Source organism: Haliotis asinina, chromosome 1, assembly GCF_037392515.1.
Source record: "Haliotis asinina isolate JCU_RB_2024 chromosome 1, JCU_Hal_asi_v2, whole genome shotgun sequence".
Lineage (NCBI taxonomy): Eukaryota > Metazoa > Mollusca > Gastropoda > Lepetellida > Haliotidae > Haliotis > Haliotis asinina.
In genome coordinates, this window is record NC_090280.1 from 56129544 (window position 1) to 56155676 (window position 26133).

General features: G+C 39.4%; 3 protein-coding genes across 3 annotated transcripts in view; 1 reads left to right on the forward strand and 2 right to left on the reverse strand.

Annotated features, from left to right (window-relative positions):
• Nucleotides 1-1577, reverse strand: part of LOC137294393 (protein strawberry notch homolog 1-like) — a 34214-nt gene extending 32637 nt beyond the window's left edge. Inside the window, exon 1 of the mRNA XM_067825399.1 lies at nt 1474-1577. Within this exon, the coding sequence (XP_067681500.1) occupies nt 1474-1491 (18 nt within the window). The 5' untranslated portion in view covers nt 1492-1577. The remainder of the gene's footprint in view (nt 1-1473) is intronic.
• A 403-nt stretch (nt 1578-1980) lies between these two features.
• On the forward strand, nt 1981-13395 carry LOC137294371 (N-lysine methyltransferase KMT5A-like). Its single transcript, XM_067825377.1, has 7 exons — nt 1981-2110; nt 3231-3330; nt 4407-4797; nt 5810-5897; nt 6459-6518; nt 8079-8269; nt 8793-13395. The coding sequence occupies exons 2-7, from the start codon at nt 3255-3257 to the stop codon at nt 9001-9003; spliced, it is 1017 nt and encodes a 338-aa protein (XP_067681478.1). The 5' UTR covers nt 1981-2110; nt 3231-3254; the 3' UTR covers nt 9004-13395.
• A 3237-nt stretch (nt 13396-16632) lies between these two features.
• On the reverse strand, nt 16633-25208 carry LOC137294509 (fatty acid-binding protein, heart-like). Its single transcript, XM_067825544.1, has 4 exons — nt 24948-25208; nt 19159-19331; nt 17377-17478; nt 16633-17017 (listed from the first exon to the last, which is right to left on the reverse strand). Exons 1-4 carry the CDS (start codon nt 25015-25017, stop codon nt 16967-16969), a joined length of 396 nt encoding a protein of 131 aa, XP_067681645.1. The 5' UTR covers nt 25018-25208; the 3' UTR covers nt 16633-16966.
• Nucleotides 25209-26133: the final 925 nt, after the last annotated feature.

Consider the following 26133-nt stretch of genomic DNA (forward strand, 5'->3'; position numbering starts at 1 on the left):
CAAAAAGAGAAACAGGATCAGATACAGCAAAACAGCACATGTAACCCATGTCACTGTGTACTGAACATATTTAGTGAATGAGTGTGTACACTGATACATATTCTTATACCTTAGGCATCAAATTATAAGAAAATAGTCAAATACTATTTTAAAGTTTCCTCTATCATCAAACATATATGACGTACTGGAATTAAGGAATACTGAAATTGATAGTTCTAGGCAAACTGGAAATGATGGGTACAGGAACAATGTTGTAATGGTTGAGTGAATGCTGTACAGATACATCATCCAAGCCTGTGACAACACCTGCCAAAACTATGTATAAAAACGTAAACAATAATCCAAGCCCTTAAGGTACCAACTACAAGCTAAGGCCAGAGGCTACAATCTGCAACTATATGATCTCCAGCTTAGTTAGCCCGTACACCGAGCATGGACACCAGACCTGTTCTGTAACAGACGCCTGACAGAAAATGGAATAGTAGCCTTGAAGGATTCAAAGTAAATTTAATGTTATCTGATGGAAGATCAGCAGCATTTCAGGTGTACCACTGAGACATGAAAACAAGCTACAAAGGTATAACAACAAGCTGCGAGGTATGAAAGTATCATGCAACCCATTAAGCCATGTCACAGATCAAGTCCTATCCCTTTTAGAAAGCACCTGGATATTTCAACTAGTTCTGTTCTATATATTTCATATTATGGGAATATGTGTTACATTCAGTATGACTTCCTGGTTACAAACTGAAATGAAAGCAGTTCCATTATATATTTTGCTCAGTCATGGGAGATTTGCACTAACTTAGTTAAAATATGCATTCCAGTAAATTATGCTATATTATAAGCTACTAAACTACTGAAAAGTGAAGCTAATGGTTCGTCATGTAATGGACATAAATGGACGAGAAATCAGATCAAGGTTTACTCCCGATTGGTTCTTCCTTGATATAAATACCATACTAAGATTACACAAAAAACATGACAAAATTGTCTAATTGAATCAAACTTAAAAGTTCCTATCTGTCAATCAGTAAGAAGTGTAGCATCAACAAACTATGAACAATGATGGGAAACACATTAGAAAAGATAAGGACTGGCGCTGAAATTCATAAAGTTATAAAAAAATAATCTGGTTTCTATTTTGTTGGTTGTTCACCTATATGAATAATCCGTTTCAAAAAAGCCCCCATTTAATAGAAATCTTGCCTGGAATGGAACGTTTCATCTGATATTGACATTTCAAAAATAAAGGTACAACGAAGGATTCTCCATGTCAAACAAAACACATTATTTGCCATCAGTACAGTGTGTCGTGACTGTAGTGTGGTGGTGAACGTGAGTTTACTTCCTCCCTTTAAGATCCAAATTTATGTAAAGCAAACGAGTTTCGTCGTATTATTTTCTTTAAAATGGTTCAGTTGTAAACTAAATATTTCTATTTAGTCGATGTTGACCGAATACAGGGCTTACATTTGCTTCTGTTGCCATAATATTTTCACAGCAAATTACGACACCTCTTCGGCAACATTACTCGTCCCTTGCTTAATTACCCACAATGCCTTTCAAACTACCTTCCAAAAACTGCATATTGTTAATCACAACACATCTGGTTTTTTTCACATTGTAGAGGTTGATGAATAATCCGTTGGCATAGAAAAAATGGCTAATATTGTGCTTAGTTGCATGTCAAATGTTTATTGAATATGTTTACCCAAATTAAATATGACTAAAAGCGGGTGAATATTTATAGTAGTTGTACGTCAAGAAACTAGTATAACTAAGTCTACACGGTTTTGTGGAAGGTTATTTCTCCATAAGAAAGTCACAGTTATAATTTCAGCGTAATTATTATTCATATAAATATCAAACTAGATGGAAGCGTACAATTATTAATTATATTTCAATAGAACGACTTGTTCACTATTTGAAAAGCCAATCAAATCCCTTTAAAGAACGTTCCCCGACCAATGGAATGTTCTCTCAGGTGGCGATACGACCAATCAGCGAAGCGCATTTAACACGAATTTGTGTTCTCTGTTTGGGGGGATGAAAGTCACAATCTCGACTGATTGACATACAATATTTCTGACCGATGTTTGTATAAATGGTATGGTTGAGAAATAGTTCAACGTTTTATTGCATCTTATGAATGTGTTCACAGCCACTGACGTCTCAGACCATGCCTCATCCATATCGATACTTTCATGTTGATACATAGTTGTAAGATTGATGATGTGTAACGTTCTGGCCCTTGTATCTTCTAATTCAGCTCTTTGCCTGAGATTGAATGTGTAGGTACCTAAACTTACCATACTTTACGTATCCATTGCTAATATGTTCAATAAAACCAAAATGGCAGTGCGAAATCGTGTGTTCTTTGACGCTGGCTTGAGGATTGTACCATTATGTGAAAACTAGTAGCCGTTACTGGCGTAAGATAAACAGAACATGTGCGTAATTTAAAACAATTCAGATGTCAACCAACCAGAAACCATTTAGATCCATCCATTGCCAAGCAAAGGTACATGAGTGTGTACCCAAAGGCATGCCAGGAAATGTGCCCACAACCTCTGTTATGTTGGTTTCTAGTACCATATCCAAACTTTCACTAGCTTTGATTGATTGATACAGAGCTGATTTGTTCATTGATGATGTAGTCTGTCTCCTGTCTGTTTCCTGTTCTCGCAGTAAACATGTTTTCTGCTGAGATCGCATAAGCGCGATACTTAGCGGTTGTTTACATCACTGACTGGTAATTAGGAAGTAGCCCAAATCTTCGAATGATCAAAATTTTGCATTGTAATTAATACTGGTAAATTTTAACTAACTTGGACAAATCATAACTTTTTCCCACCCTTTCCAACAGGATTCCTCTTCTTTACACTTCATAAAGTTACATTCTTGTTATGCCGCGAGAATAGGCAATGCGTCATTAAGGCAGTGGCAGACGACCAAGCTCATGAGTGGAAATACACCAGATGGATCAGGCAGTTGATAGATACAGATGTTAGAGGGGGAGTCTCTTTATTTAAAAACAACGCACATTCATGCGATAAGAACTGTTTGTATTATTTTTCCAGCTGATATCTGCAAGAACCACTAGGATAGGAAACGCCAGTATACAGTAAACCATGACTTAGTAAAATTTTATGTTTAACCAAAATTTTGATTACAGCTAGTACAAAAGTCTTTCAGGATATTCCTACAGTCCATCATTATGTTTTCAGATGACCTGTCAGTATTAAGATAAAATGGAAAAAACTGCTGATTCACAGACGGCCATTGACTCCAAGACAAAACAAAGCCAGATCCATTTGGAGGATGAAGGTAAGTTAAAAAGGGATAACTGGGTTAGACAAAATCAGGAAAACTAAATACATGTAGTCCATCTACAGGGTCAGCTCATTTTGGATGTCTGCCATTTTGTAAAAAAAAAAAACTAGATGATAGAATTCAACTGGCCTCTTCAGATTTCCTCTAGTGACCATGCCCATACTTTGATAACTGTTCTTTAACCCTGACGTTTACATTGGCATGTTCAAACTATGTACCTACAAGTTATGCTCTCTTTTCCTTTCCTTTTAGCTTTAGTGGGGTAGCCTAGTAATTAATGCATTCCTCAGTCTAAGTAAACTTATCCTCAGTACTTTTCGTTACACTCCACTACTGAGTCTAACAAAGCCTTATGGAAGGTCGCATCAGGTAACCTTTGAGACTGACCAATCAGAACACAGCTTACAAGATCACAAAAGTGCACATTCGCACATACCTTTTGAACTTTTTATCTCTAAAAGGTTCATACCCGAACGATTCCAAATGCTATTTAGCGTACACTCGCTTCCGGGTGATGCACATGGCGTACGTACAACCATGACAACAGTGAGTAAACAGTCGCTGAAAATAGTGTTTTGGGCAATATTCAAAGATGTTGTCTTGCGGAAATATTAGCTAATGGTAACAATGTCAACAGAAACCCCAACGCATATATACTGCAGGTGAAATAACTGTGTTATATGCAGATTTTTGTTATTGGAGATATCTGTGTCAGTGACTTGAATATTTTGAAAGTCCCCCCGATCCCTAAGTAGTAGTCGTTGTCTGATTGATTAAATCTGTCTTGCGTTTGATTGGACGGCCATTTGTCGCTCAAAGGTTACCTGACGTGACCTTCTGCTAGGTGGTGGAGGGTAACGAAATACACTGAGACTAAGTTTACTTAGACTGAGCATTCCTTGTCACGCCAAAGACCCAGCTTGGATTCCCGACATGGGTACATTGTGTGAACCCTTTTTCTGGCATCCCCTGCCATGATATTTTTGTAATATTGCTAAAAATGGCATGAAACCAAAAGTCACTGTCACTCACCTTACCATGACAAGCCACATCATTATTACAAATTTCAGATGAGGACAAGGCTGCTGATGGCGAGGAGTCCCTACATTCATCCTCAGTCTTGTTGACTCCTGAGGCCTCTCCGATCAAAGACAAGGACTCAGTTTCAGAATCTGCTGCATGTAGTGATGATAATGGTGTGCAAACATCAAGTACAGGTAGTCAGTCACCAGTCGGTGACGACCACACCTATGCCCAGATAGAACCCAAATTGTGTCTGTCAGACTCTGAATCTACCTCACATTGTAAACAGCTCAGGGAAGGGACTGAAAGTCCTTCCTCATCCAGTAGTTCACAAAGTTCTGTGCCCAAGAAGATGAAAGGGAGACGAGGGAAAGTGAAGCCCACACCGGCAGATGATAAGTCCTTCACACCACCAAGACCAAGGCCTGGAAGGAGGAAGTAAGCCTTTTACATCATGCATTCACCATGTTTAGTTGTTTGATATGTATGATTCTTACAGTAAGTGACATGGAGATATTTGGTGCACTTGAGGCGATTTGTTCAGGATGCCATAGACCTGTGAAGATCCGGGCTAAGATTGATCTTCAGTAACGCATGCTTGTCATAAAAAGGCGACTAGCTGGATCAGGTGGTCAGACTCGCTGACTTAGTTGACACATATGATTGTATCTCAGTTGTGTAGATCGACATGCATGCTGTTGATCAGTGGATTGTCTGGCCCAGACTTGATTATTTACAGATCACCACCATGTAGCTAGGATATTTTGAAGGGCAACATAAAACTAGACTAACTCACTGACTAGGATGCCATAAATGTCTACAAATAGTTGTCTTAGGGGTATGTGTTCAGTCAAACATTTACCTTGAGTTTGATATTTTGTCTGGACCATTCCTGTGTGGAAATTTGTGCAACTTGCATTCCTCCAAACTATTAAAACTGAAATAGTGTTCAAAGTATGCTCTGATCAGTGGCCATTCATTCCCCTGACACCCAGAACTGTGATTTTCTCACCCTGGGCGTGATAAGAGGATTGAAGTTTGGAAAGGTTGATTTAGTCAACAACCAGTTTAAAATGATGCCTAAAATCATGAATGGCAGCTTGCGAGGGTGTGGAAAGTGGGCCTGTCTTGATGTGCAATCAAGCATTTGATTTGAACTTGTAGGATATCTCGGACAACAGTGACCACATGGGAACCTTTGGAAAGCATTTCAGCCTTTGGAACTGATACAGGCTCTTACTTAGCAATAAGCCTTATTTACACTCAAACTTTCAGTGTTTTGAATGCAATGTTTGCATTAATGATGTTACAGTCTATTTCGTTCTACTAAGTTGTATATGCCTACATTACTCACAAACTTGCACATAACAGCATGTTCAGTATTATCACTAATATCAGCAGACTTGTCATGGCTTGATAGTGAGATTATCATATTTGCTTTATTTCACAGAAAAACTGAGGCTCCAACACAGAGCAATACAATCACAGACTATTTCCCTGTGAGAAGAAGTGGTCGAAGATGTTTGTCCTCACTCAAGGTATGGATTGTCACTATTGTGCTCATAAGCCATACCTGATCGAACAATATTGTTTCTATACTTTCTGTGCAAGTATTTTCCCAAAGGTGTTCACAAGTACCGTGTTGATTCTCCCTTTTTTGGCTACCTGTGAAGGTCCTAATTAGAACTGTTTTTCAGTAACCCTTGTCTGTCCTAAGAGGCAGCCTACATGATTCGTTGGTCATACTTGCTGACTTGGTTATTACATGTCACCGTATCTCGATCATGTTGATCAGTGCTCATGCTGTTGATCACTGGGGTGAATGGTCCAGACTTGATTATAGTCGTACCTGTGGGTTGTGAAAGGCAACTAGATGCATTGGGTGTTCAGACATGCTGATTTTGGTTGATAGCATGTCATACCCTTTTGGCAAGGACTGTTCACAATATTCATCAACTCTCTGGTCCAGTCTGCAGGAATATCGCTAAGTAAAGCACTAAACAACAGACAAGCATGACAACATATTTGATAAATAGTATGGGTGTTATTTATTGTAGTATGTTTCATGTAACTAACCAAGTGATATTTTGAATTTTCAGAAAGAACAAACTGAAGAAGTGGAGAAAAAAATTCTTTCTCACTGTGAGGACGGGTTGAAGGTAGGTTGTTATGGGTGTATCACAGTTCGAAAGCAACCAGCTTGCTGAACAGCATTGAATCCTGTCTTTGTGACAGATTTTTAAAAGGTTCCTGGTGCCTGAATGGCACACTTATAGCCTGTTTTCAGTGAAAATGTGCCAATGAATTTCACTTAAAACAAATTCAAATAAAGTGGAAATAAGATTGCACATCTTCATAAATTTTACTTTACCAATTGCACATTTAAATCTCAGAATTTTATTCAACTTTGCTTAAAACTTGTTTATCAAACGATCATAGTTTCAAATCACTGTGACTTGTTTGCATTACTAGGGGTCCGTATATTTAATGAAACACAGAGAACAAGCAGTGCTGGTCTTAGTCAATGCTCATCACATACCCCACATGCATTTTTTTAATGTTTTACTGTGTTTATCCCCCTTGTATTGCAAACCAGTAATAGTGATTTGAAACTAGAATCATCAGTTTTAAGTTGAATAAATTTCTGAGATTTAAATGTGCAGTTGGTAAGGTAAAATCATGATGATTTGTAATCTTAATTTCATTTTATTTGATAAACCTTTTTGTTGAAAGTGAAATTTATTGGTACATTTTCACTGCAAACAGACTGTAGTAGTGTTTTCTGACTTTTTTACCTTTTGACAATGTTCTTTCATCAACTGCCAGGATTTTACCTTGACTTACCAAGATGGCAATCCAGGGGACCTCCACTGATCAGTTTTAGTTCTTACTGGTGTAAAGTTTTCAAGTTGTGTAATATTGTGTATGTTGGGATAATTCCTTTGGAGCCTGGAATGAACTGGTGGTCATGTGGATAAGGTTCATGACAAACACAAACACAGGTGACTACTCTTCATGTACGTATGTTCTTGGTAATTTTGTTCATCTCTCTGGATGTGATATTTTGGTTTCCCACTGTTCTAGAGTGCATCACTTTTTAAAAAACCCTGTACTGCCTATGGGAACTTAGCAATAAGTATAAGAGTATATATATAACTTCATAAGTGAACTGGGCAAACGTTGAAAATGAACATGTATTACTACAACATCAATTATGATAGTGAAAGTCAGATGAGTATCACTTAAATCTACACTGACATGATGGAAAAAGAAAGAATAGCCTTATCAAACGCTGTATCATATAGATGTATGGAAGCTTGCCAAATTGACAAGATGACTGCCAGTGTAACCCTATAAGTGCAAAAACCGACAGTGTTATCAATTTCTTTGCAGAGAATAGGTGAAACTGGCTCATGCCACATTGACAGTCTGTGGTCACAGAAGGGTAAAAATATTGAAATGTACTGTTCCTGTTCATACTATAATGTCCCAAATGACATGGCCTTTGGTAAATTTCAGGGAATATGTGTTTGTATTACCCCACACCTGAGCAGCGGATGACTAGATGGTGAGGTGTAAAACCTGTATGCATATGGAAACATACAAGGTTGACCTGTTTGTTTTTATTGGCTTGTTCATTCATACATCATGTCAGTTTTAACTGTGTTGTCTCTTTGAAACAAAGTGACATGTAGTTGATATTTACCCTTTTCTTTCAGGTTGTACATTTTGAAGGGAAAGGTCGTGGTGTAATGGCAACCAAACCATTCATGAAGGGAGAGTTCGTTGTTGAGTATGCTGGTGACTTGATAGATATCGGAGAAGCGAAAGAGAAAGAAAAGTATTACTCGAGCAACCCGAAGGTTGGCTGCTACATGTATTACTTTATACACAAGAACAAGCACTACTGGTAAGTCATGGCAGTCTGTGATGGATAACGGCTGGTGACTGCACTCACTCATTTTAAACCCTCTTTAGGACTCTGTGTTATTACTGGTATGCAGCAATATGTTTTTGAAATGATACATATTGCACTAATACAATAATTGTTTTCTGTATTACTTTGACACAACACACTCACTAAAGAACTCTCTCCATGTTTAATGAAACACCCAAACTCCCAACATTTTGTCAGTCAAATTGCACAAAATGAATTGAAATATGCATTGTAAGGTTTCTACTAAATATGGCCTCTATGAAATGATTTTTTCTTTGGGAAATGAACTATTGAAAGCAGTGTTTCGAAAAGATTACATCTTGTATCATTTTCTTGCCATATTATCTCACTCCAAGGAAATGCCTTTAGGTGTTTGCCATCCATTGTTTTCCTACAACTTAGGTAACTTATAAATATTATGTTTTTATTAATCCTGTCATTATATTATCTTGAAAGTATATGTCAATGTTTTGAATAATAATTGCTATTATTTCAGTGTTGACGCTACAGCAGAAAGTGGAAAATTAGGTCGACTCATCAACCACAGTCGAAATGGAAACTGCCAACCCAAAATATTTGAGATCAAGAAACTGCCATACCTAACTCTCGTGGCATCTCGTAAAATTTCAGTAGGGGAAGAGCTTCTTTATGACTACGGGGACCGCAGCAAGTCCTCTGTTGAGTCCCACCCATGGTTGAAGTTATGAAGCTTCCATTGAGTATAGCTTAATGTTCTTGTTCATATGATCTCAGCATTATCTAGTTGTGGTGTGATTCCCTTCGTGGGTGCAATGTGTGAAGCCCTTGGTGCCACATGTTTTTGTTGGAACATAGCTGAACATTGTAAATCCAATTCCTTGATTCTTGGGAGTCCAAACTCGTTTTTTATGTCCAAGCTGACTCATTAATTTAGTCTGTGCCTGTAACAGATTATATTATGTATATAATGTAAATATATTCCATCATTATCTGACAGATAATGCAGGTTTGAATGAGTATGTTGTGAGAAAGTTGACACCCATGACATCTACATTACAATGTGGGTTTTTGTGTTGGATAGGGTGTCAGATCAAATGGTGTTCACCACTGCATAATCTTGAATCAGGATTCACTGAGTTGTTTATAGTTGCCATTTTCTTTGTCTCTCAGATTCGGAAAATGAAATGTGCAGAAATCAAATTGCCTCAATGTTTGAGTGGGAAAGGTTTGGATTGAGTGAGTCCATGTAATGTTATTTTGGGATTGTATGAATGCTTCTTTGGATGCTGAAAATAGTCTCCCCTGAATTAATGCTTAGAAAAACTCTGTGGAATTTATCTAGGATTCCCAACTATATGCCCATCACAGCAGGTTTGGAATAAATATGTTTAATGAAATTGTGATTTTTATTAATCCTATTTTCTCAAATATAGAGGTATTAATTTTGATTTGATTAAAATAGTGCATAAAAAAAGAACAAAAACCTTTTTGAATCTCTTAATTGTTTGTAAGGGACTTGAGCTGATCATGGGCCAGGATATATTTTTTCTTTGTCCTGTCACTAGCTTCATGTTGTGTAACTGAAGACACTAAATGAATTTCACGAGATACTGAAAGGGTCAATGTTGATACATCCTTTCAGTCTGCGAGCTTGAACTTTGAATTACCCTTAATTATAGTTTGGACTTCGTTCACAAGTGTCAGGACCTGTGAAGGTAGAATAGGCCTTCAGCAACCCATGCTTGCTATAAAAAGGGAACTATGCTTGTCGTAAGAGGCACCTAACAGGATCGGATAGGCAGGTTTGCTGACTTTGACACATCATCGTTTCCCAATTGTGAAGATCGATGCTCATGCTGTTGGTTAGTGGATTATCTGGTCCAGACTTGATTATTTGCAGACGGCCACCATATAGCTGGAATATTGCTGAGTGCAGCATAAAACTGAACTCACTCGGCTGTATCAGCTGGAGATTGCCGGGGTAGGCTACATGTGTGACTGTTACAACTTTCGGGGAACTAGCATGGTCTTCCCCGCAGTGTATGCAGTTTGACAGAACACAACCTAGTGGCAGACTGTAGGCAATTTTACAAGTCCATATTCCCACCTGCTGTCTTTATTGTCAGGGAAGTAGCCATGTATTTGAAGTGTTGTATAGTGCGCCAAAATCCAATTCATCAGTGAGTAAAGCAGATATCACCACTTGTGTACACATATTATCTTGTTATCGGATCTGGATTGGCATTTTAGAAGTTGATGAACAGTATGATAGGTACAATACTTTATGGGTAACAACTTCTTTGTTGTATTTTGATGCAGCAGTTTGGTATGGATTCTTATTCCATTGTCTTGCTTGAATCTTGCTCATCATGATACACATGTAAAATAAAGAGGTTGGTATCCATAATATGTTGTATCACTCATTATAGTATAGCTGGAATATTGACCAAAGCAGCACAAGACCTTTCCCATTTTTGTCATACTGACTGTAGTTACCGTAGTATGGAAATAATGAGAGGAATTCATCAGTAAAGCATTTGATGAGGTTGTGAATGGTTTAGTTGTTCTTATAGTGTACTTTAGGGTGTGATGTTTGTGGATATATTTCCTAGTCAAACTGTTTTTGTTTTTTTATTTTTACATATTTGCAGTGTATGTGTAATGACAGCACCATAGTCTAAACTCCACATGCATAGTGAGACCAGCATCACCACAGGTTTCATCCACATCAAGCGTACATCTTAACCATGACCTGAGACAAAGGTTTAAAGAAACTGTCAGAATGTTTTGTTTGATTATGGTTTATGTTTTACATGTCCATGGACATCATTGACAACAGAATCTTGCAGACTAGCTGCATATTGTGGCAGTAGTTGAATTTCAAAATATTTTCATGCAATACTTAAATGCTGACTATACCATTTGTCATGGTTATGTACTGTTGTGGGCATAAATGTATGGTGGATTTGAATGTTTAGTGCTATGATGTCAACTGCTACATACGTATGCCCTTAGGACCTGGGTTGTACAAAACAACCTTAGTGCCAAAACTTCCTTGTCTGTGTTAAGGTATGGAAGTTCTGGTCACCTTGGAGCTAAGATTGATTTGTACAGTGGCACAGTGGGTACTATAATCCAGGGAGTAGTTTCTCAAAGCTCTCTTCGCTCTAAGATAGTGGTAAGTTAATGTTATCATATGGCACTGACTTGGCTTTAGGCATTGAGAAGGAAATGGGGATGGTTCCTTTTCTGTTTCTGCCTGTATAATTTTCATGTTGTGCTTCAAATATCACCATTGTTGCCGATGTTGATCTTGGAACAGCTAATAACTTTATATTATCATCTTTATGTTCGGTTAGTCAATGTCATCTGTATAGCCTACCTGATATTGGAACAGGCAATAACTATACTTTGCCATTTACGTTTGTCATCCTTAATATTACATCTCTGCATCTGCATCATCATCATCATCATCTTCATCATCATCATCATCTGAGAACTTATATAGGGCAAGCATTCAGTCAGTATAACTGCTCTGAAGTGCTTCATCAATAAACATCATCTGTAACCTCATTCACATGATCATGAACATATCATTCCTTTTTATCTTCACAGCACCAGCATAAACAATAACCTATACGTCCACCTTTGTTCTTTTCCATGTTAGTTGTCTGTGCAACATGTGTCAAGATAATGTCAGTACCTTAATAAACATAAAGTTTACAGTCTAGGTGTGAGAATGTGCAAGTTTGTTTATATGTGTAAATACATGTACTTGATTCAGAAATACCTTTGATGTTAGTGCATGGCGTTACAATTATTTAGCAATGTTTTTGTTGCCAAAAAAGTATGCATGTGAGATGGCCCTATGGTTAAAAGGAATATCTTAAAATATGCCAACATGTCCATATAAGGGTCAACCACTGGAAAACATGATGCAATCCTTTACATGGTATTTGAACTATGTGATGAAGCTCTGTTACACTAAATGGATCCCTGTTTGATTGAAGAATCTCTTACAAATGTCTGTCTCGCATTGTTGAGTTGTTTCATATATTTGTGACCGTGACAGCTGAGACTGCAAGTCTTATTTCTAAGTGTCTATCATAAATCATTGTGCAGAGTTGCATTCCTTAGGCATGCCAGGATCCAGTGACCATAGGTTTGAATCCCAGATTTGTTCAGATGTTTCTTAAGTGAATTTATATCCGGGCTGTTGGTTTATTTCAGGAAATATGACTCATTTGCTTGTTTCCATTATTGTTTGCATTTATTAATGTAAATAGTTTCTCACCCAGCATGGCACATAGATTGTCTTGTCTTGATTGTCTGTTAAGTACTTTAAACTGACCTTAGAACAATGAATTATGTTTACATTAAGATTAGAGTTTGTTACAGTTGGACTGTTGTTCAGGATCATCTTCTCAGGATTAATTTACGGGTGTTGAATTTGATCAAATCGGTAACCCAAAAATTATCAAAACAGGTATGTGTACTTCTTAAAGAAACATTCAAGAAAACATGATTCTTGGTGAAGGTATAAGTTTATCATGGTCTAACATATGGCTATAGTAATTTCAAACAATGTCATCTTTGTCCACTTGTTTAGTGTAATATATCATGCTTACAGTTAAGGTTTATCCTAACTATATGAAGCATGTATCAGTCTGCCCTAATTGCTGCTGGTGGGCATACTCAGAAAATTGGTATCGGACCTAACCAGGGATGGCAATATTCTGATTATATGTCAAATTAATCAGTTCAGTGAACAATCTTCATTTCTGGTATTCTCCACTGGGATATTTCTGGAGTATTGCTAAAGTGACATAAGACCGAACTCACTCATGATGACATGGTGTTAAGTTTATAGCTGAAAAAAGGTTTTCCTGTTGCCATCCCTGGACCCAGCACATAACCACTGTAAATACTGGATGTGACTAGTTGTACAAGCAATACATCTTGGCTTATTGATACTCCACAGGGATGTCCTGTCAGTTCAGGTGCATAGACCAGTCAGTGTGTATTCCTGCAGGATACCTTCCATGCAAGTTCCATATCATCTCATGCCCTTTAAATTCACTTGGAATTTTTGTTGGAAATAAAATGAATTTTAACTTGTTTGTTGAATGATTTGTGATATTTCAATGGATTTGAAGTTACTGCAATAACTCAACTTGCCACACTTGGCTGTTGGTATTTCAATACATGTAGATGTTTGTGCTATCAAATACTCAGCCACTACAGAAATGTGGCACTGTTTCTTAAGGCACAATTAACAAAAACAAATTGGAGGACTAAGTTCAGGCTTGATCACACTGAGCGTTCACACAAAATCAGTAAAATTAGTCTTGACTCCAGTCACAGTTGTTGGCCTTGGTTGGAGGTCTGAATGTCTTCTTTGAATCTTGTCCCAAAGGTGTTCTGTTGGAATTTTGTGTGGACTCGGTGCAGGCTATTGTAGGGTTTGGATGTCCAACATTGCTCTGGCAGTGTGGACACAAACATTCTATTTTTGCAAGATGTGATTTCTGTAACATCCAAATTAGGTGTAATGTGGGGCCTTATGATTTGGTCAATATAGCCAGCAGCTGTCCTCTGTACATCCTGGACCAAGGTTCTGGAACACCATGACCAGGTTCAGACCAACTGCACATTATTTCGTGATAGCTGGACCACCCCACAGTTCCCCTCCACCTCGTCATACTCTCACTCTGCCATCAACTGTCGAAACACAATATTGGCTTTCATGAGAAAAAGGCACAGGTCTCCATTGCTGATTACGCCAATTTTGATACTGAGTTACCCATTGCAGTCAGTTTTGAAAGGTAATGTTTCTTTTGTTGTTGAGTAGATTATTTGTGAGCTTACTACTCGGAAGAGAATTTCTCTGGACTTGAGCTTTCAACAAGTGACTTAGTCAGAGACTTCATCTGTTTCATGTTTGTCAGGTTGATATAGAACACTGTTCCGTAAAGTTAATTGTTTTAATGTCTTAACCAAAAGACAGACCCATGCTTCCCACAAAACGCGACTATGCTTGTAGAAGCGACTAATGGAATCAGGTGGTCAGCAGTGCTGACTTGGTTGACAAAACGTTTTGTCATTTCCCAATTGCGCAGATCGATGTTCATGCAGTTGATCACTTGATTGTGTGGTTGAAACGCGATCTTATGTGTTCAGCATTCGTCCCCGCGGTTTTCGCTGCGCTGGTTGAGACGACAGCATGGAAACAACTTGCCCAAATCAATCTTAATTAGCGCTAACATAACTCTCATACTTGTAAGTCTCCCTGCTCTAACATGAACAAAAAACAGTCGTTGAGCTAAGATCGATTTGAGCAACTGTCCCCACCTCCACAAAACCTTGCATCATGGTTATATTCATTTTTTTATGTTTATGTTACTAATCTCATTAGGAGCTGTTTTACCGTGCACTGCAATATAGTACTTTAAATTATCAATGATTGGCAGGTTAGTTCTTATGAAGTAGAGTTCTAAATACATTGGCGTAAGCTTGAAGGGCATTACCTTCCAGTCGAAAAACGAATAATTTCACACGCACAAGGTAGAAAAGAAAAGGTGAAGTGGAAAAGAAACGAAATATGTCTAAACTGATTTTTGACATTTCATGTCATAATTTACTAGTATTTGGTGTTAACACTATTAGCCAGAAGATAAAACATATCATTTGAACTATCAATATATCACACATTGCACCAAACATTACCAATAACACATATATATTCTGTTATATTTACAATTCAGTTCTGACTGATGGTAATTACCATATCAATATCACTATAGAGCCAGAATTCATATTGCACATATTACATTATTTAAGCAAGTTTCTTTCCATGATACACTTATCTAAGTAACACAACATATCAATAATGCCAACCGTAAGTCTATGTTCTGGGTGGAAAATACTCTTTGGAGGTCTGGATATTTTTTTTCTTTGGGGGCAGTCTCTGGTGGGCGCAATATTTCCAGTTTATTAATTTGTGTCTCCTCCAACAAGAATTTTATCATCTCAGAAATGTTGGGGTGATCCTTTCCAACAGTCTTCTTTAACCTTCCATGTGAACCTTCCAAGCTGTTATTTGTTCTGGGCCCGCCAGTGTCAATTCTTGCAGGTTATTGTTTTAAGTTAATCACTTTGAACATGTATGTCTTGATGATAAAATCGTGGACGGATTCAACTATTTTCCACAATGAGTTCTTTGTGTCAGCTTATAATGGTATCCATGTGATAACCCTTTGTATAAAACACATTTTAGTTCGTGTCTGAATATAGTTATCCCTAGTGAAAAAATAGTGTAGGTCGTTTTCACTCTGATATCCTGAAGAGCAACATGGACTGTATATTAAATGCCTGATATGCTTATCGACTTTAGGTTTAGGGACGTGTAATCGAAAGCCATGTATGTATTGTATGGCACTGATTGAGTGAACACTTTAATCGGTATTATAATCTCAGTGAGCTGAACTCACATTCAAATCATATTCCGCAACATAGTTCAGAGTATCACAGCACCCAGTGACTTAATCCCTCATCACGACCATGGTACATCAAGGAGACTACTGTGACAACCAAATTCTACTTCCCGGGATACCCTGATTGGCCCGAACCGCTTGTTGTAGAGCCACGCGTACATCTATGTACCATAGAGCATACGTCTTGCTGCAGGATCGTCAGGTCACACTGGTTTCATTTACTGACGATCTGATGGGATGTGTTTGGTCAAGAACGGTAGGAGCCGAGCAAAATTCATTTTATCACAAGATTTGTTTTACACAAATCATATCCCCGGCATGTCGAGCGAACAGTTCGTTCTGATGTGAAAATAGTGTTCAGTCGAAACACAAAGTTTTAATCTGCAATGAATCCTAACAACTTCACTTTGTATTTTGTTGTTTTGCATTTTTTTTTTTTTTTTTTTTTGCATTTTAAGTAGTCTCATTTTTGTTACTGAATTCATTTCTTGAAAACACTCGTCAATTCGTTCTTGCGTTTATTAACAGCATTAAATCAACACTTCACAATCCACAAACCTCTCACACTAAATAGAAACTGTACATTTGTGGCGGAGCGGTTGGGTAGCCTAATGGTTAAGTCGATCCCTCAGCACGCCGAGTTCAATACTCACGTAGGTACTAGGTAGGTATGTGTGTGTGCGGTCCCCCAGCAGGCGTCCCTACCCACCCCCCCCCCCCCCCCCCACCCCCCCAACCCCCAGTGATTGCTGAATACTGCTGAAAGCGGCGTAAAACCTTAATCACTCGGTGAAATATGGTCAAACATCTTTGAGAGGTCATTTCGGAATATGGGATCTAAATTTAATGACAATGACAAACCCGACAAGTAATTCTCTTTATTATCTTTAAAAAAGCACTGCAATGCAAGCAGATTTTGTGCATCAGATGTCTTCAGAAATTCAACTTTTCCAGCAAAACACTTGTACCGTCAATACAATTAATTTAAACTTGTAGGCACTGTATCGCTCCAGAAGGTGCTTGAACTTCCAGTAAACAAATCGCATGCAAGTTGACGTTTTCAAACAGGGGAGATAACCTCATATCACATTATGCTTCCAGAGTGGTACACCCGATTGGTGCGTCTTGTCGTTGCACGTTTTAAAGTCAGAAGGTTTCTCTAACTATCCAAGACACCCAGCTTCACAGGAGAGATCGGTTATGCTTTGTCGGACTTGATGGTAGCAGTTACACTGCCTAATTTGAAGGTCTGAGGAGAAAACAGAGTAATTTGTCTTTTTATTGAACCACATAGCTGAAAAATTGCTGAGTGCAAAACATACTTTTTACTAAAATTAATGTTCAGGTTTTCCACGTGTCCTAAAATTGAAAACAAATATTTTTTTTAGAAAACGAGTTCTCCCTTTATTTTCACCTGAAGGTATTATTGCGAGACAAGTAAGAAATCACCACGGAAAACAATAATGTAAACTTGCATATTCTATATTGTTTAAGTTATACCTATCTTCGAAGCATGATGTTTTCGGAAATTGAAACATCGGGACCATGTGATTTTGTGATCTTATCAAAGAATAGTGAAACGTATTTAAGTAACTGCAGTATACACACCGACACCAGTTGTCCCCCTTTCACCTCGCGTCTGGTTATGACCTCCTTCCCTTGAGCTTTACTGACTTCCACAAGCGCGTCTCCTTCGAGGGTCGTTGTAAACTGGAAAAATTAACATACACTGTATGCTTCTAACACACGATAATGGTTATCTTATTGCCGAGGAGACGGCGAACAAATATAGTGGCCCTTATTGATATAAAAAAACCAAACCAACCAACAACAAAAACCAACACATATATGAACGTGCGTCATCTTTTTCCTATGAGTATTATTTATGCATACTATCAATTACCTCTGTAACGTGTCTGTGGCAAGCTACTGATTCGTGGTGAATATTTCCATATATCCACTACCCCCTTAACCACACGTTCTATACATCTTGTTCTATAATGTACATGTTCTGTGTCACCTGAACCCATTGTCATGTATCCCTGATCCCCATGTCCTGTACCATTTCCGATATCACCCAACCCGCATGTCCTATATCACCCAACCCACATGTCCTATATCAGCCAACCCGCATGCTTCATCATTCGATCATTCGATCATTCGATCTACGAGGCCTACACCGCTCGATTCACGAGGCCTATACCACCAACCGACATGTTCTATATCACTCAAACCACATGTCGGATATCACTCAAACCACATGTCGGATATCACTCAAACCACATGTCGGATATCACTCAACCCACGTGGCCTGTATTGAATCAGTCAAACCAAAGGTCATACAACACTCAACCCACATATCATACCCGCCTATCATATTTCCTACAATTCTAAACCCACATGTCATATATGCCCCATCCCACATGTTCTATATCCTAAAGTCAAGAATCATATATCTCCTACCCACATACCCTCTTCACTTGACGGGGCGGTGGGGTAGCCAAGTGGTTAAAGCGTTCGCTCGTCACGCCGAAGACACGGGTTCGATTCCCCACATGGGTTCAACGTGTGAGGCCCATTTTCTGGTGTCCCACGCCGTGATATCGCTGGAATATTGCTAAAAGCGGCGTAAAACCAAACTCACTCACTCACTCACTCTTCACTTGACACACATATACTGAAAGCCAAAAGAAACGTAATAATGGAAATACGTATATAAGTATCAACTGATTTTTTGAAACGATTTTAATAAAATACACACCGGATGTCGAGTTTGAGGAAAACATAAATCGTGGTCATATGGTCTGTATTGCCTAACAAAGTAATGTTTAAGATTGAGGTTTGACATGTTTTTGTTTGTAGAAAGGGACAAGAGCACAAACACAACACTGAAATCGTGATGCGCGTGCATCATGCATGCATTCACCACGCATTGCCGGCGTGAATCGCAATCGTTCACTTGTTTTATGAAAACAGCAGCCATGGTTAGACTAATAAGAGATCAATGACGACAAGTCATTATACGCGTAGACGCAGGACAACGTGCTCGCGTCATTGCTGATGACTTCAATTCATAAAACTCAACTCATAAAAAGTACTAGAATTTGTACTTTACCAAGAAAGTGTAATACCAAATATAACATACGTTACATTTGACCACTTTCTAAATGACAATGTGTAATCATTCAGTTGCAGAGCACGAACGATAGAATGTCTTAGACAGAGATACAACGCCACCAACAGCGCCGATGACCGTCCACCTAGTGGTCGAGCCCTTGAAGCAACACGTCGCCAGGACCGTCATATCGTCCATCAACACCTTTCGGATGTCGGTAGCCTAGTTATTATCGAGAGCCATCGAGAGCCATCGAGAGCCCCGCTCTATGCTACCTTGACTGGCAAGCCGACGATGGAGACGCCGTCTCTCTCCTCCCCCAGCTTGAAGGAATCCTCTCGCGTCTTCCCCATCACAGTGGACTTAATGCACCACGTGTCACCATCGTTCCCGATCTCCACTTCCGCCTTGTTGCCAAGGAACAAGGCCTTGGTCTCAGCGTTCACACCTGCAGAAAACAGTCGAGGTAGGAAAATTACCAGACTGACATTTATTATCAGAATATGCATAAAAGATATAGATACAATTTTATTAGAACATCAAAACAATTCTCCTAATGGAAACACAAATGCCATTTAGAAAGTGGTCAAATGTATCATATGCCATATTTGGGATTACTGTATACCTTCTTTGTCAAGTACAGATTCTAGTGCTTTTGTTGGTGGTGTCCCATCCGAGATTCGAACCCACACCTTCGACGAAAAGATACCTGAGGGTGTAGGATGGGACTCTACTCAATAAAAGTACTAGAATCTGCCCTTTACTAAGAATGTGAGATCCCAAATATGGTAAATTCGCCTAATGACAAGGAAATCTATACTTCAACATTTCTATCGATTAAAAAGACTAAAAAGGGACCACAGGATATTGCCAGATATAAATTGTATTATGAAACCCACAGGGCATAATGGTTTGCATTGTTTCGAACACGTACATGCATAAAATACTGAACTGCAATAGAAACACAAGTTTCGAAAAAAGAAATCTAAAAAAGTAAGTGTTCATGGTTGTCTTCTATTTAAAAACTTGACAAAAAAAAAAGAGTTGCGTTTCTTTTATTGTTCAGTATATGTAACATCTTGATAAAGTACAGAAGAATGGCCTCAACAAGAGCTTCAATCAAACAATCAGCAGGTGCGAGCGAGATATGTTTGACGTGTAACCGTTTGTGATATTGTCCTTAGCGTCTACCTACACCTTCCCTCTCCCCCTTCTCCCCTTCCCACACCCCACAAAGCGCCCCACTCCTCTCAACCCCCAAGTGCTATCTCTTCAAGCTATGGCCGGAAGTGGCCTATGGACCAAGGTTGGGTATTGTCAATCTACCAGAAGTGTGTCTGGAATTTTGGCGGGGTGATCAGAAGTAGGATGCCCTGAACCGCGGGGTACTAGGATCAACAGGTCACAGGGTCACATGAGACCCTATCTTTCCGGTTTCAACAGAGTCCATGTAATAAATTATTATCTGTTATGGTCTCTGATTTAACTTACGGAAAATGACTCCTTAAAAACTGCCTAGCACAACTGTTTATTTTTTGTTTGTTTGTTTGCTTTGTTTTTCATTTGTTTTTTGACCACTTGAGAACTACATCATATACATTACATGTACACTACTTTTCTTCTTAATGTTCAGGGTCTCTGGGTAAAGCTCCACGTGTTCGCGGAATAGTTGGGTCTGGTCACGCGGCAGATGGGCGTGATGCCACTGATAACAAAAAGGGGTTCCAACGTCGGATGTATTTATCAGGTTAAATCAATAATGAGTAATGAATGAAGATAACCGACGTAATGACGCAATAACTGTCAGGACGGAGTTCTAAGTGGGAACTGGAACAGACGTGTCTTGGTTGATAACAGTCACATCTAGGCTGATAAATGAGCTGGTCCAAGTTCAAGGTTATCTATACGAGAAAGCTGGGTAGCAGACGACCTTTGTGGACGTAGTCGCGTCTGTCGCCATATATGAGTCACCTCCGACCATGAGTGAAGTCATCAAGCTAGACATGGTTGGTAACGGCGTCGTCAATTGTCCTACATATCAACTTGTCAGTTCCCACCCAGAAGAGATTGATAGAGGTATTCAACAAGACGTGACTTCCGGTTACATCATACGCAAACGTTTCTGTGTTGTATAACCAGTTTTAGAAGTTAGGCTCTATAGCGACATCGTGCCCGGAGATAATCATACAAACTGAAGTAAACAGTCACATTAAGAAGATAGCGTTAAACAACGATAGCAGTGATACACTCATAACATGGTGTACAGTCTCAGTCTTATTGATACTAGATAGATAGATACTAGATACTAATAGATAGTATTCAGGAAGCAGTTTTCCTGTCTGTTACAGAGCGGTTATCATCAAGCAACCGATCTGCATCGCTATATACAAAAAGAATACCCGAGCCTTTGATGAGCCTATACTTAATCTGTCACGCCATTTACTACGGTAGTATGGAAGAATGTTTTTAACGTCTTTTGAGTGGTATATGTGAAGTGGCACACCGCCGGAATACCTTCAGTTAAAGTGACTTCGACTGCCTATTTCTTCAAGCCGACAGAACCTTTAAAATCTGGCTTGTATTAACACTGCACGCCTATTGTCTTGTACACGTTGGCTGTAACTGTGGATAGATGGCGTTATGGGGATCACGGAGAACGCCGCGCGGCAACACCCCCTTTGAATCCGCCCTTGGTACTCCTATGTTTTACTGAGTATAAAGCGTCCACGTTCAATCTAAAATTTGGTAGTTTCTTTAATCAAACTCTGTTATCGAACAATATGCCGAATGCCAGAAACGGATGATTTATTATTTCCGAAGTCAAAGTTCAAAATTTTTTTCTTTGTTTTTTTCCTGTAGGTTTATGAGGACCATAGATCGGCAGCGGTATGTGGTCACGAGTTAAACATTTAAAACTTGCTCGCTTCCGGTTTACCACCAACTTCAAGCTGGCAGGCCGTGGTAGAGCTGAACTTTAGTTGAAAGCGGGTGAAACTAACTCGGAACTAAACCAAATCGCTCGCTGAAAATATCAAACAAGTAGACTTCTCTGTCCTTCTGTAGAAACAGAAAGCCCCATGATTAACGCTGGATCATTCAAATGCCGTGGCTATTGGTGTAAATACGGTAGTCAAACTTAACACCCATTGCTGACGCTTCCGACCCATGTCCTTCATAACACTATTCAGTTGTTAAGGTTCTATTTATGTTCAGTGTATCTGAATACACAGATCGAAAAGGTTACGCAGTTTTCAGCCATACAAGCATGCCTTTATCATTCGGACGAATTTGCATGGCACCAGTGACGAGTTGCATCAGTGTGTATACAAACTGCAAGTCGCAGAAGCAGTGAAAAGAACACGACATGAACCGGCCAAACAAATTGAGATATATATTAAAAGTTATTTTTTTCAGTCGACGTCTCCAACAATTTAGACTCTAGTAAGTTTGAATTTGAATGCATGCAAGTTATAGCTATTGTATCTACTATATTTATAGAACTTCCTTATCTCAAAGCTCCAAGTTGCATAGATAAGTTGTTTAGCTAAAGTTCGCAACAGGTAGTTTCAATAAAACTAATACATGCTTTGAAATATCTCTTAAGCTCCCTATATATTGACAGTAAGAAGTTGGGTCCCTGCTTTCAAACTGCAGGGTCCGCACCCATGTTTGATATCAGTGGGAAGTGAAACAAGATCTGATTGTTCCATTGTAGTGTATTTGATACTGTGTAAGGGTTGAGATTTAGACGTTAGAATTAAAGCGTTCCTGTGACTGTTTTCCGCTAAGTTAGAGAATGTTTTAAGGGAGTATACCATAGCTACCCATTGCCTATATGGTTGCTGTGTTATGTGCTCGCTTGGGTTCATCTCATTTGGGTATCCAAATTTTTCTTTGAGAAACCAAATAAATTAACTCAATTCACTCAAACCCAAGTGGGTATTTTGCCATTTTTTCCAATAATAGGAATAATAATTGTAAAGCCACAATAAAGCTTAAACGTTTATTTATGCGCATGTTATTAATTTTTGGTCTGTAATATGAAAAACGAAGAGAACGACTGCAAGTTGCCAAGTTCATTTGCTGAAACAGAACTTCTCATATACTCCCAGTTATTTTATCTATCCACCGGTGCGCGATCAAATTTTTGTTTGAACTCATGTAACGCATTTAAAATCAAATTTTTTGAGTGTTAAAAATTCAATCGACCTTGTACGCAATAGAGGTAATAGGAGTTAAGGTTTCACATGAATATCTGCGTACTTTACGCAGATGCGCAGCGTATCTTGTACTTTGCAGTTTACGTCTTTTGTCCGGCTGATTGCGTTCATACATGTACATAAACCTGTTCTACCTGGGCAGTATCTCACATCTGCACTACGCCACCTGATTGCAAACAAACAGACGCCATGTACCGGCTACTCCAATATTTGCTGCACAAAAAGTAGGCCCCCTCGCACGTTATTAATGAACAGTATGGACTTTGAGCAGTTTGGGCCACAATAACCTGGTTAGCTGCGCCGGCCTGTTTACAACGTATCCGTCTACACAGACCCATGTCTATGTAACCTGTTGTGTAGCTCCACACTCAGACGGTGGTGATGAAACTGATAAGGAGTGCTTGAAGTGGGTGAGTGAGTTTAGTTTTACGCCCCTTCTAGCAATATCACGGCGAGGCTGTCCAGAAATGGGCTTCAAACATTGTACCCATGTGGGGAATCGAACTCGTGTCTTTGACGTGATGAGCGAACACTTTTGCACCTGGCTACCTCACTGCCTGAAGATCATTCGGGCGTTTTTACATAACTTCAGTGATAATAGGAGCACATGCACATATTGCAATCAGAGACAGACACCTGTTTGTGAAGCCGTATCAGAGGAGTGTTATCACACAATAGTAACAGTTGATATCAGTTGAAAATTTTATCATTATGATTATTGGTATTACTGTTGGCCTACATAAGTAATCTCACTGTCTCTGAGCAACCTTTTACCCTTCCCAACCCCTTCCTGCCATGCAAAAGGTAAGTGAGTTTAGTTTTACGCCGCACTAAGAAATATTGCAGCTATATGGCGGCGGTCTGGAAATAATCGAGTCTGGACCAGACAATCCAGTGATCAACAATATGAGCATCTTACGACAAGCATAGTCGCCTTTTATGGCAAGCATGGATTGCTGAAGGCCTATTATACCCCGGGACCTGCACGGGCATCCATGCAAAAGGCCAGAGTGCAGATTCTACAAATGCACAACTTCCATCTTGCCGGGGAACGTTTTCAACTTAAATTGGGTTATTTCTTTCTATCAAAATATATTTCTGAGACTAAGCTTTAGTTTCATACTAAACTTTCTGAACAAACAAACTGAGCAATCACATTCCTGACCCAAGAAGAAGTGAGAGAGCACGTCTTTGTTTTAAGCTGTTTTTAGCAATATTCTAGCAATATTACAACATGGGATACCAGAAATAGGCTCCATACAATGTTCCCATGTGGGACATTAAACCTGGTCTTCGTCGTGGCGAGCAAACGCTTTAACCACTAGGCTACTCTCTCTCGGTCCCTCTCTCTCTCTATCTATCGATCGATTGATCGAACTCGAACATACACGCTCGCACGCTCTTCCACCTTGCTGTGTAAGTGCGATAATTTAGCAATCCCATATTACCTCACCAGAAAGACACATTTAGTAGCAGAAAAGCACACCCTGAGTTGGGACTCAAGTATATAGTTGATCGGTCTCTCAGTTCCTGGACAATAATTTCCTCCCTACTGCCCATCCCTTTTTTGCGATGCCGAAACCGTAAATGATGCAAGTCTAGACTTCCCCAAGTTCTGAATCTCCCGTGTCAACGGGGCTCCTATTTAATATAAATGGTTTATGTGTCACTATCAACATCATATCTATTCAGGGACTACACGTTAGTCTAAACTCAAGTACCACCTCTAAGTATGCATCTAACAAATTTCCTAAACGGTCTGTGGAAATTCTCTCACAACGGAAATTATGCACTAGACAAATATTTGTTACAAAAATATCATTCAAATAAAACGCAATTCTCACCTAATGCATCAAGTAATGCGTCGTAGTTTTCTGACTCGACTTGCTTCCACTTTCCAACAAGGGCGGACATGCTTGCGTGTTGTTGGTTGTTCGGTCGGACTCCGAGTGATGGTGTAGTAGAAACCTGCCAACTGTGGTCTCCTCGAGGTGGTCACGTGGTGACGCGAGAGAGGGTGAGATAACACTCATGAATGAGTAACGGACGATATGGGACAGCATGGACCTGGGAACTTTCCACAGGCTCAGCATTTGTCAGAGGCTAAAGTACCAAGAAAACTTTTATACCGCACTGACAGCGAAGGCAATTTCTATAACTAAACGATGTATCCTAACCTCACTGAAGGCATACGCAACTTCTATGAGAAAGCATAGAATGTGTATGGGTAACTGCATGTAGGCATAGTATAGCCTGTGAAATTACATATGTAGAGTCATCCCATTCAATTCATTACTTTTCAGGAATGAAGGGCGGCCGCCATATGGCGGTCTGTAAATAATCGGGTCTGACCAGACAATCCAGTGATCAACAACATGAGCATCGATCTGCGCAATTGGGCACCGATGACATGTGTCAACCAAGTCAGCGAGCCTGACCAGCCGATCCCGTTAGTCGCCTTTTATGGCAAGCATGGGTTGCTGAAGGCCTACTCTACCCCGGGACCTTCACGAGTCCAGGAATGAAGGGATGTGTACCAGTTTCAATAATAAGACCATGACAGTGCACACTCCTTGCATTGCATTTGGCCTATGAAATGACCAATACTTTGAATGTAAAGAAAGTTGGGTGATATCCTCATAAGTCTCCCTTCCTTAAAAATAATGTGCCCTGGCCCGTCCGGGAACGCCACATGTAAGGAAAACAGAGTTGAAAATGGTGTGGATCAACCGGCAAGAGGCATATTTGAGTAATCGTGTGAATTGCGCTTTCTAGATAGTATTACGATGATGGTTTTGCCGGAAATGCGGCTTTGGGGCTTATTGATGGGATCTAAGCCTCCCAGCCCCCAGTGAAAACAGCGAGGACTGGGCTAGAACCATACCTGGATGTGCCACAAAAGATAGAAACGTTATAAAAGGTAGCAACATGTTCCCGGCAGTCACAGTCCCATTAGGGTGGTGTTGCGCTTTTCTCACTAAGGGGGAATGTGTCGGTGCCTTTCTACCGCCATGAGAGTGCCCCCTACTC